The sequence below is a fragment of the Eriocheir sinensis genome, chromosome 32 (genome assembly GCF_024679095.1).
Source record: "Eriocheir sinensis breed Jianghai 21 chromosome 32, ASM2467909v1, whole genome shotgun sequence".
In the NCBI taxonomy this organism is placed as follows: Eukaryota; Metazoa; Arthropoda; class Malacostraca; order Decapoda; family Varunidae; genus Eriocheir; species Eriocheir sinensis.
In genome coordinates, this window is record NC_066540.1 from 6,531,322 (window position 1) to 6,542,315 (window position 10,994).

At 44.0% G+C, this 10,994-nt stretch overlaps 1 protein-coding gene across 1 annotated transcript; it reads left to right on the forward strand.

The window, feature by feature from the left end:
* The first annotated feature begins 390 nt into the window (after positions 1-390).
* On the forward strand, positions 391-1,511 carry LOC127006467 (hatching enzyme 1.2-like). The gene has a single exon (XM_050876411.1). It carries the CDS (start codon positions 406-408, stop codon positions 1,441-1,443), a length of 1,038 nt encoding a protein of 345 aa, XP_050732368.1. The 5' UTR covers positions 391-405; the 3' UTR covers positions 1,444-1,511.
* The last annotated feature ends 9,483 nt before the right edge of the window (positions 1,512-10,994 follow it).

Here is a 10,994-nt window from a genome sequence, read left to right on the forward strand (position 1 = left end):
AAAGATTGAGACCTAGAAAAAGGAGACTTAAGTAAATAAAAAAAGGGATAAGAAAAAGAGAAGAATGAAGAATTCAAATGAAAGGAAAAAGAAATGAGAGAAAGAGTAAGAAAGATTAAGAGAAAGGAAAACAGGAGGAGGAAAAGGAAGAGGAGGTGGAGGAAGAACTGGGGAAGGGTGGAAGATGAAGAAGGAAAAAAAAACAACTACTACTACTACTGCTGCAATTAAGGCTTTTGTTTTATGCAGTCAGCTGATCGTGTTAGCGTGTGGTTGTCATGGAAACGGAGAGAGAGAGAGAGAGAGAGAGAGAGAGAGAGAGAGAGAGAGAGAGAGAGAGAGACATAAAAGGTGCAACGTACAATCACACATACGGAAGGGCAATCCACCCCAGCTAGTTATGATATGTTATTTATTTTATTTATTTTTATTGCCAGCGGGGGGGCGTTGACCTGGGGCGGCGGGGGGCTAGGGCGGCGGGGGGTGGTGGCTGGCCCGAACAAGCACCCCCAGGACAACCAGGAACTCCCCCAGCAGCAGCAGCCCCCCCAGCAGCAGGCCCCATGGGTAGATCTGAGTGTGGCTGTGTTACCCCAATCACCGCCACCACCACCCCTTCCACCACCACCAGAACCTTACCCCAGTTTCCCGCCATATCCTGCCCCCCAGGCGCCCCCCCCACCACCACCAGAACCTTACCCCAATCTCCCGCCATATCCAGCCCCCCAGGAGCCCCCCAGTTTAGCCGAATTAAGGCGTTGGCCCTCCCCGGATATCCCCCTGGTGATCAGTGGCCTCTACACCCCAGACAGCAGACGGGACATAGAGAACGGGTTGGGTGTTATCGAATCTCAGACTTGCATTCGGTTCGTCACGGCGGAGGGCGACGAGGAGGTCCCGAGAGATCACGTGCTTATCACCCCGGGTTTGGGCGGATGCAACGCCGTCCCGGGCTACAACGCAGTCCCCGGTTACGTCAGCGTGGTCCACCTACACGCCCCGGACTGCGTGACACGTGTGGGACATGTCCTACACGAGATCATGCATGTTTTGGGATTTTACCACGAGCACCAACGCATGGATCGAGACTCCCACATCATAGTTCACTACGATAACATCCTACAGGGACATGAAGCGAATTTTAAGCGTGCGTTCAACCAGACACTTGGGCTTCCTTACGATGTGGCGTCCGTCATGCACTACGGGCCGAAAGGATTTTGCTATGACTGCTCGAGACCAACGATTTCGGCTCTAGATGGGGAGCTGGGGGCGGAGAGGATGGGACAACGGGTGAACTTGAGTGTTACCGATATAGCGAGGGTGAATCGGTTGTATGGGTGTGAGGGGTACTATCTAGGGTTTGATTTGCCGGGTTCTATGCCTTATGACCCACCGCCTCCCCCCACGGAACCCCTGCCACCCCTTCCGACGAGCTGGTGTTGAGGATTGGAGGGGGTTTGAGGGGTGATTTGGGGTGTGGGAGGTTGGGGTTGCATTACTGTTGTTACTCTCGTTTGGTTAGTTTGTTAAAGGTAGTTAGAGGTGGTTGTGGTTGTAGTGTTCGATTCTCCTCCTCCTCCTCTTCCTCTTCTTCCTCCTCCTCCTTCTCTTTCATTTCCTCTTTCTTTAGTTCATATCTCCCTGGGTCTTTTTTCTCCTCTTACATCTCCTCTTCTTTTTCTCTTTCTCTTCTCTTTCCTCCTCCTCCTCTTCTTCCTCCTCCTCCTTCTCTTCCATTTCCTCTGTCTTTAGTTTATATCTCCCTGGGTCTTCTTTCTCCTCTTACATCTCCTCCTCCTCTTTTTCTCTTCCTCTTCTTAATTCCTCCTCCTCCTTAAATTTTATCTCCCACGTCTTCCTCCTCCTCCTCCTCTTCTACGTATTATATTTCCTCCTCTTCTTCTTCTTCCTAACCTCCTTTATTCTAATTTCTCTCCCCCCCTCCCCTTTATTTTCTAGTCTTCCTCCTCCTCCTCCTTTTCTTCTTTTTTCTCCACCTCCTCTTCTCCCTCCTGTTCTCCATTACCCTCCTTCACATTTCCCTAGTCTTCTTCTTCCTCCTCCTCCATTTCCCAAAAACTTTATATCTTCCATGGAAATTCCTCCGTTTTTTTTTTTGTCTCCCTCCTCCTCTTCCTCTTCCTCCTCCTCCTCCTCTTCCACGTATTAACTCCGGCTTCTTATTTTTCCCAAGTTCTTCCTCCTTTTTATTTTCCTTTTCTTTCTCCTCCTTTAATTTCCTCCTCCTCCTCCTAACCTTACTCCTACCAAATTCCTCCTTCCATATATTTTCACAGTCATCTTCCTCCTCCTCCTCCTCTTCCTTCACCTCCACCTCCTCCTCATATTTCGTCTTTGTCTTTTGTCATCGTATGTGTGTGTGTGTGTGTGTGTGTGTGTGTGTGTGTGTGTGTGTGTGTGCACCCCACGTGAGGGATCGTGTGCACCTCCACGTGTGTGCACATATAGAGCTTCTTGTGTGGAGGAGGAGGAAAGAAGATAAAAACTGTGACGCATTCTCTCTCTCTCTCTCTCTCTCTCTCTGAGGTGTGTGTGTGTGTGTGTGTGTGTGTGTGTGCAACCTTTTTACAGGCAAGGATCGAGGCTGCTCAAGGGCAAAGAAAAAAAAAAAAAAAAGGGCACACACTCAACAGCTGCGCGTGTCCTCTGTGCTCATCTCCGCCACACTGCCCCTTGAGCCTGGGGTGGGGGGGTCGGGGGAGGGGGGGGGGTCGGCTGAACCCATCACCCCGGGGCCAGTGTGACACCAGGGTTACCACAGTGTGCCTTTCCCAGGTGTACCCCGGAGGAGGAGGAGGAAGAAGAAGAGGAAGAGGAGTAGGGAGACAATGTAAATCTCCGTCCAAGGGCATAATGCATTCAAGCTAGAAATCGAGCAAATAGGGTACTGGGATTTATTTCAAGGAGCGTAAGCAACAGAAGCGCCGCAGTCTTCCTCAAACTATATTTAGCATTAGTTAGACCTCATCTTGATTATGCAGTTTGATCAGTTCTGGTCACCTTACTATAGAATGGATATCAAAATGTTAGAATCAGTGCAGAGGAGGATGAGAATGCAAGTTTAACTGTTTGAGTCTTTCCTCGTATGGCAAGTTTCTCAACCCCTGAATCATCAGGGGTTGAGAAACTTGCCATACGAGGAAAGACTCAAACAGCTAAACTTGCATTCTCTAGAAAGGCGAAGGGTGCGTGGAGACATGATCGAGGTTTATAAATGGATGAAGGGCTTTAATAAGGGAGATATTCATAAGGTTTTGTTGGCAAGAGAACCGGGTAGGACACGAAGTAATGGGTTTAAACTGGATAAATTCAAATTCAACAGGGACATAGGCAAAAATTGGTTTACTAACAGGGTTGTGGATGAGTGGAATAGGCTTGGCAGTCATGTGGTGAGTGCCAATACAATTGTCACATTCAAAAATAGATTAGATAAATTCATGGACAGCGATATTAGGTGGGGTTAGATACACGGGAGCTTTGGGTCAAAGGAGCTGCCTTGTATAGGCCTACCGGCCTCTTGCAGACTCCAACGTTCTTATGTTCTTATGTTCTTATATAAAAAAAAAATATGGAGGAATTTGGAAGATAAGGTTTTTGAGGAATTGAAGGAGGAAATATAATTGGTGAAGGAGGAGGAGGAGGAAGAGGAGAAAGAGGTGGAGGAGGAGGAAGAAGAAGCAGAAGAAGAGAAGGAGGAGGAAGAAGAAGAAGAGGAAAAGGAGGAGCTAGGGAGACAATTAAAAAAATATATAAAAAAAATATGGAGGGATTTGGAAGATAGAGGTTTTTTGAGGAAATGTTCGAAGGAGGAAATAGAATTGGTGAAGGAGGAGGATGAGGAGGAGGAGGAGGAGGAAGAAGAAGAAGAAGAGAGGGAGGAGGAGGAAGAAGAAGAGGAAGAGGAGGAGGGAGACAATTAAAATATATAAAAAAAATATGGAGGAGTCTGAACGATGTAAGGTTTTTGGGAAATGAAGGAGGAAATAGAATTGGCGAAGGAGGAGGAAGAAGAAAAAGAGAAAGAGGAGGAGGAAGACGAAGAGGAAGAGGAGGAGGGAGACAATGAAAATATATAAAAAAAATATGGAGGAATTTGAACGATATAAGGTTTTTGGGAAATGAAGGAGGAAATAGAATTGGCGGAGGAAGAGGAGGAGGAAGAACAAGAGAAGAAGGGAGGAGGAAAAAGAGGAGTAAGAAGACTAAAAAAAAAAAAGGTTTGAAGGAGGATAATGAAGAACAGGGAGGAAGAACAGCTGGGTGAACCACGTCGATGGCTCAGGCCGAGATTCGAACCAAGGCCCGGTGGTTCTAGGTAGGCTTGTTAACCACTGCGCCAGGGAGGAGAAGCTCATTTTCTGACAAACTAATTAAACTGACTGACGAACTAAGCAAATCTGTTATGCGTAAACCTGTGTGTGTGTGTGTGTGTGTGTGTGTGTGTGTGTGTGTGTGTGGTGTGATGTGTGTGTGACAACCACGAGAATCGTCTGTGTACACCCCCCGACACACACACACACACACACACACTCTCTCTCTCTCTCTCTCTCTCTCTCTCTCACCCAAAATATAATGACTTGAATCACATTACTGAGAAAAAGAGAGAGAGAGAGAGAGAGAGAGAGAGAGAGAGAGACTTTCAAGGTCTCTTATTGTAACATTGTTTTTACTCCCGTCTTTTCCTCACTCCACTGCGTCGCTATCTCTCTCTCTCTCTCTCTCTCTCTCTCTCTCTCAAGGTGAGCGGGAGTATTAAGGAACCAAGATCAAACCATAAAAAGAAAACTCTCTCTCTCTCTCTCTCTCTCTCTCTCTCTCTCTCGAAATACTTCCTCTTGTCTTCTCCCGTGAAAACTATATCACATGTGTGTGTGTGTGTGTGTGTGTGTGTGTGTGTGAGAGAGAGAGAGAGAGAGAGAGAGAGAGAGAGGATGTTTGTGAAGGCGCGTGCATGCTTGTCACACACACACACACACACACACACACACACACACACACACACATTATTAAATAGAGAAAACAAAGCAACATGAACTTAACAACAAAACAATAGCATCAACAACAACAACAACAATAATAATAATAAAAATAATAATAATAATAATAAAAATAATATGACCCAGTTGGCACTACTAATATTAACTTTTTCTGCGTTGGCACCTGGTAGTAGTAGTAGTAGTAGTAGTAGTAGTAGTAGTAGTAGTAGTAGTAGTAGTAGTAGTAGTAGTAGTAAGAGGAAGAAAAAGAAGCACATAAGTTAAGAATGAGAAATAAGTAGATAAATAAATAAGGTAGTAACACACACACACACACACACACACACACACACACACACACACACACACACACGTACGCAAATAAAAACAGACATACACGTGTAAAACAATACGTGTACACACACACATACACAGCAGTCAAGGCTACACACACACACACACACACACACACACACACACTCGAACGCAGGAAGAGGAAGTAAGGAGAGAGAGAGAGAGAGAGAGCGAGAGAGAGAAAGAGAAAACCGACAACCACCATCACCACCCCAATCCGGAAACACACACACAGTAATTCTCGCTGAGTGGCCCAGCACGTGACTCAGGGGGGAGACTATGCTGGCTCAGGGGTCCTTGTAAACAGAGGGATATTGACTTCACTCATTATTTCTTCTATTTCCAGTAGTTCCTTTGTCTCTAGGAATGTGCAAAGGAGTGTAAAGGAGTGTGTGTGTTTGTGTGTGTGTGTGTGTGTGTGTGTGTGTGTGTGTGTGTGTGTGTGTGTGTGTTATCCTTGGTGAGTGGCCCCGTGGCAAGTGTTATAATGCTTAATGAGTGGCCTAGTTTGTTATTTTTTTAGTAGTATTGGTTAAAAGGAGGAAGTAGTAGTAGTAGTAGTAGTAGTAGTAGTAGTTACAACAACTACTACCTACAACAACTACCATGCACTATCGATCACTACTACTACTACGACTACTACTGTCACTACTACTACTACTACTACTACGGCGTTGGAAGAATTTTAGGAAGAGGAGCAGGAACAGGAACAGGAAGAGGAGGAGCTATAGGAGAAGGCGAAGGATAAGGAGGAGGAGGAGGAGCTATAGGAGAAGGCGAAGGATAAGGAGGAGGAGGAGGAGGAAGAAGAGGAACTAAATGTGAGAAAGTGAAGGACGATGATTAGCAGGAGGAAGATAACGAAGAAGAAAAGGAAGAAAGATGAGGAAAGAAATGTATACGAAGAAAAGGAGGAAGAAGAGAAAGAAGAAACAAAAAACAAAAGAATTAAGAAGATGAGGAAGAAGGGAAAAAAAACAACAAAATAAGAAAAAAAATTTATACTTATAAATAAATCAAAGAAAACGAAGAAAGTAGAAAAAAAAGAGGACAACAACAACAACAACAACAGTAATAACAACACCCACAAACACACTCACCAGACATCGAAATCTTCCTTAGGTGAATATGTGGATCATTGGAGTACAAAATCACAGCTGACGCATTACTGGAAGCCGCAATCGCCACCTTATCCTTATCCGGACATCTTCCCCTGCCAACCAACGCAACCCAGGGGCCGATGGGGGCAGGGGACGGCGGGGACCAGGGAAAATGACACGGCCCTTCCAGATCACCATTTGAGCTTCCCGCCATCTTCGACTGGCTGGCTATGACACGTCCGGATGCGCTGGCGACCTGACCCGGTGCATATTTTCCGACCTGACCAACTTCCACGAGCACTCCATCGCGCCTGGGGTCTCGATAAGTGTAGTTGACTAATGCTAAGGTGACTGTGGTGCCCTCGTAGGTCCATGTGGCCGTGGTGAGGGTGATTAGGGTGGTTGAAGTCAGTGCTGCTAGTCCGAACGCAAAGGAATTCATGGTTGGTTGATTTTTTTTTTGGTTTTCGTATGGGTGATTTTTTTTTTCACGTGTTAGTCATTTTTGTCACTTGTTTTTTGTGTGTTTTTCCTGACTCAGCTTTTCTTTTCGTTTCCTGTTTCGTTCATTTTTATTTATTTATTTCGTTCTTTCTTTAATTCTTTCTTTTGTGCTTTCTTTATCTTTTCTTCTTTTTGTTTTTTCTTTCTATCACACTTTCTTTTTCTTTCTTTTCGTTTTTATATATTTTAAGAGATTTTCAAAGCCTATAAAATTCAAAGTAAGGTCAATATTTCTCTCTCTCTCTCTCTCTCTCTCTCTCTCTCTCTCTCTCTCTCTCTCTCTCTCACACACACACACACACACACACACACACACACACACACTTTAACTAGCTACCATTTCTAAGTATAATTACATATACAAATAATTATTTCCCAGAAAATTACTAGTACTATTATTAAACTTCTATATATGAAAAGTAATTAAATGTGGATGAAGGAAAGAAGAAGAAGAAGAAGAAGAAGAAGAAGAAGAAGAAGAAGACGAAGAAGAAGCAGAAGATGCTAAATGTAGATAGATAGATAGATAGACAGACAGACAGACACAGACATATGTACAGACAGACTAAGCTATTAAAGATATGATAGATAGTTTAAATAAAGAAATAAACACACACACACACACACACACACACACACACACACAAAAACGTACACACACACACACACACAAACGTACACACACACACGTACACACACACTTAATTAGTCCTTCCACAGGTGTACGTTGCGTGTCTATATATGTGTGTGTGTGTGTGTGTGTGTGAACGAGTGTACGTATATGTGTGTGCGTAACAAAACACACACACACACTTCCATACACACACACACACACACACACACACACTGCTGTTTATAAATTACAGAATATCTCGTTTAAAACCCATAAATCGTAACACAGATCACTATAGCGCACACGGGGTGGCACTGGGGGAGCCACGCTAGCCATGCACTCCCGAGGGACCCCCAGGGAAGGCCACAGGGGATGAAAATAGGCAGAAACCCAGGCACACGATATATAAGGAGGAGCACTGACCGGCACGTCCACTCCCCCTTGATACTCTGAGGTTACTGAGCCAGGTGTGTCCCTCTCTCCCCACTCCTCCTCCCCCTCTTCTACCTGGGGATGCAGTTGCCTGACACTTCAAATTTTTCATCTTTGTTCTCATTTTTTAAGCAGAATTACGCTTTTCCAGCACGCTAATTAGACTTTGAGTAGTGTATTAGATCAAGGGTCATTAGATAGGCGCTGTAGATGGGATGGTTAAGGGGTACTTAGGGAGATATGAAGGAAAATGTAAAGGAGTTGACGGTTGAGCTGCCAGATTGTGTGATTGTGTGAGGGATAAATATTTTTCTGTGTTTTAATCGAGTCATCCACACACAAACAGAGAGAGAGAGAGAGAGAGAGAGAGAGAGACTGCTATGCTATATAACACAGCCTACATTGGGTACACACACACACACACACACAGTCAATATTCAGGGACAGTTTTCTATGCCATTGTTTACTATACCACAATATATCCTAGCGCGCGCGTGTGCGTGTGTGTGTGTGTGTACCCATGTTTTCGTTTTGCATCAGGGGAAAACAAACATTAAAATTATAAAAAAATGCACGTACGTCAAGCTCTTATATGGTCTCTCTCTCTCTCTCTCTCTCTCTCTCTCTCTCTCTCTCTCACACACACACACACACACACACACACACATGGAAGGAATTTCAAACATGCATATAATCAGTTTTCATCATTTAGTAAGGCGTCTTGATATACTCGATCCCTCCCTGAAAGCATTCAAGTCGATCATAGGCAGGAGGAAAGATGAACGAGCGAAAGGCTGTTCTTGAGTTAACCAGCGAAAGGGATGAAGGAGTAAAGATGCTGCTTATAACTCTTGCATTAGGAAGTTGGACAAAATGTAGTTATCAAGTTCAGAGGATCAATTACTCACTGATCCTCTTGCTCCTCTGAGCCTGTTAACTACGTATTGTCCAACTCCCTAATGCGAGGGTTAACCATCCCTGTCCAACTCCCTACTGCAAGAGTTAACCAGTATCTTTACTCTTTCATCCCTGTGCCGTCCATCGCCGTAATGCAAGAGTTAACCAGCATCTTTACTCTTTCATCCCTGTGCAGTTCAGTGCTCTAATACAAGAGTTAACCAATATCTTCACTCTTTTATCCCTGTGCATTCCAACGCCCTAATGCAAGAGTTAACCAGCATCTTCACTCTTTCATGCCTGTGCTGTCCAACGCCGTAATGCAAGAGTTAACCAGCATCTTCACTCTTTCATGCCTGTGCTGTCCAACGCCCTAATGCAAAAGTTAACCAGCATCTTCACTCTTTCATGCCTGTGCAGTCCAACGCCCTAATGCAAGAGTTAACCAGCATCCTCACCATATGTGGTCTTATCCAGTTCAATTAAGATGCCAGACAGAGATCACAACAACAACAACAACAACAACAAAAGCATGTCTAGAGGAAGGAAAAAAACAATGTGTGTAACCCACGACAAGAATTTAATCAATGACGTGCGGGAACGTGAGCGGTACGTCTCGAGTCACACACACACACACAACGTATATAGCATTGTCAAGACGGCCAACAATAACTGCCGTGAACGCTGATATATTCTGGGTGGATACAACAATGAGCCAGTACAATGCGGCGCACATTAATTTCCACTTGTTGTTTTACGACTCAAACACCTAAAAAATAAAGAAAGAAGGAAAAGGTCATGTAAAATTAATATATATATATATATATATATATATATATATATATATCTATATATATATATATATATATATATATATATATATATAAAACCGGGAACGAACACAACAGGGATGGAGGAGTAAAAATGTTGGTTAACTCTTGCATTAGGGCGTTGGACAGCATGTGGATGACAGAGTGAAGATACTGGTTAACTCTTGCATTACGGCGTTGGACAGCACAGGGATGAAAGATTGAAGATGCTGGTTACTCTTGCATTAGGGCGTTGGACAGCACAGGGATGAAAGAGTGAAGATGCTGCTTAACTCTTGCATTAGGGCGTTGGACAGCATGTGGATGACAGAGTGAAGATGCTGGTTAACTGTTGCCTTACGGCATTGGACAGCACAGGGATGAAAGAGTGAAGATGCTGCTTAACTCTTGCATTACGGCGTTGGACAGCACAGGGATGAAAGACAAAATAAAGATGCTGGTTAACTCTTGCATTAGGGCGTTGGACAGCATGTGGATGACAGAGTGAAGATGCTGGTTAACTCTTGCATTAGGGCGTTGGACAGCATGTGTATGACAGAGTGAAGATGCTGGTTAGCTCTTGCATTACGGCGTCGGACAGCACAGGGATGAAAGACAAAAATAATGATGCTGGTTAACTCTTGCATTAGGGCGTTGGACAGCACAAGGAGTAAAGATCCTGCACGCCGATCGACTGCCCGAGCCGGGATTCAAAGCAGGGCCGGCGGATTCGTAGCTACGCACGCTAACCACTGCACCACGGATATGACGAAGAAATAAGGTAAATTTGTGTGACGGGAAAAGCACGAAAAAAAGAACGAAATAATCAGAGAGAAGAATATAGCTAACGATGAAGAGAAGAATGAGAAAGAAGAACTCCTCAAAAATAATCAATATAAACGAAGGAGAAGGAAAAGGAGGAGGAAGATCGAGATAAATCATATGAAGAAAAAAAAACTAGAAAAAAGAACAAAATAAAGAGAATAAAAATGAAATACGAAGAATTTTATTTTGTATACCCAATTGTTTACCTTTTCATCCCCAACATAATACTCTAAAAATGGACAATATATATTTTATATCTAACATGTGCTCTGAAAAGGACAATTTATCCCCAATATATGTTGAAAAAAGAGAAAATGTTTAGTTATAATTATTTTTGTTTACTTTTTTCCCGCCATTTCCGAGTCGCGTGCGTTCGAGCGTGCCCGAAGACGCAATGGCGAGGGTATTGACACGAAGGTTCCTTAAGCCGCTTAGGGAAGAACCAAGACGTCTTAATGCTGTA